The 1,205-nt window shown below is 47.1% G+C and overlaps 1 protein-coding gene across 1 annotated transcript in view; it reads left to right on the top strand.

Moving 5' to 3' along the window:
- The first annotated feature begins 373 nt into the window (after positions 1 to 373).
- Positions 374 to 1,205, top strand: part of PLK2 (polo-like kinase 2) — a 5,323-nt gene continuing 4,491 nt past the window's right edge. The window contains exons 1-3 of the mRNA XM_009894266.1: positions 374 to 475; positions 648 to 764; positions 958 to 1,087. Of these exons, the coding sequence (XP_009892568.1) occupies positions 392 to 475; positions 648 to 764; positions 958 to 1,087 (331 nt within the window). The 5' untranslated portion in view covers positions 374 to 391. The remainder of the gene's footprint in view (positions 476 to 647; positions 765 to 957; positions 1,088 to 1,205) is intronic.

Raw genomic sequence — 1,205 nt, 5'->3', positions numbered from 1 at the left:
CCCGGCCTGCCCGCGGGTGGGATTTGCCCCGAATTCCTCTCCTCCCCGTCCCGCCGCCGGGCGTCCGAGCAGCCGTCCCGCCCCCGGTGGGTCTCCGCCGCTTAAATGCAAGAGGAACCGTGCCGTTCGGCTGGGGCGAGGCGACAAAAATGACTTCGATGTCGCATGTGGGGCGGCGGAGGGAGGAAGGGGGGAGCCGCCGCGCCAGGCTGCAGATAGGCGATGGACCGAAGAGCTGTCTTCGGCCAAATTATCCCGTGCGAAGGAAGTTGCGCGCCTTGACTAATACATGAGCTGGTGAATGACTAAGTGTGGGGCTTCTTTCATACCTGCTATAATTGCCTTTTTTTCTCGTGTGTCTTTCTAGGGTGGATTCGCCAAGTGTTATGAGATGACAGATTTGACAACAAACAAAGTTTATGCTGCAAAAATTATTCCTCACAGCAGAGTAGCAAAACCTCATCAAAGGGAAAAGGTGTGTGTGTGTGTGCACGAATGATTTTTATTTTTTTTTTCTGCTTCTGAAACTGTCTTTGTGTGCTGGATTGCCCAGCCCTTTTCCTGGAATGGTTCTGATAGAACTGTCTGCTCAACCTTGTGGACGAAAGGCTAACAACGCTTCCCCCCTTCCCCCCTTGTCTCTTCAGATTGATAAAGAGATTGAGCTGCACAGAATGCTTAATCATAGACACGTTGTGCAGTTTTACCACTACTTTGAAGACAGAGAGAATATTTACATTCTTCTGGAGTACTGCAGTAGAAGGGTGAGCATCAACTTGGAGAAATCCAGTATTTACTTACCTGGAATCTGCAACTAGTTTAAATGTGTGATGTATAAAAGGTATCTTTCGTGGCTGCTTTAGTTGTCATTTCTTCATGCATTGATTTACTTTTGCTTGAGGTTAATCTTGCGCGTGAATGTTCCATGACATTTCTGCATTTGTTTTCCCTCTGCAGTCAATGGCTCACATCTTAAAAGCGAGGAAGGTATTGACAGAACCAGAAGTACGATACTACCTCAGGCAAATTGTGTCAGGGCTAAAGTATCTTCATGAACAGGAAATCTTGCACAGGGATCTTAAACTAGGTAAGTTCTGCTCCTTACCAACGTCAAAACACACTCCTCCTCTGCCCTGGCAGCATTGTACCACTTTACACTTTTATGGTGATAGCTTAATTAATAGAATCAGCTCAGTCTGTCTTTA

This window comes from Charadrius vociferus, unplaced genomic scaffold (genome assembly GCF_000708025.1).
Source record: "Charadrius vociferus isolate BGI_N301 unplaced genomic scaffold, ASM70802v2 scaffold731, whole genome shotgun sequence".
In the NCBI taxonomy this organism is placed as follows: Eukaryota; Metazoa; Chordata; class Aves; order Charadriiformes; family Charadriidae; genus Charadrius; species Charadrius vociferus.
Note: the sequence above shows the minus strand (reverse complement) of the source record. Positions and strands in the feature narration are given on the sequence as shown.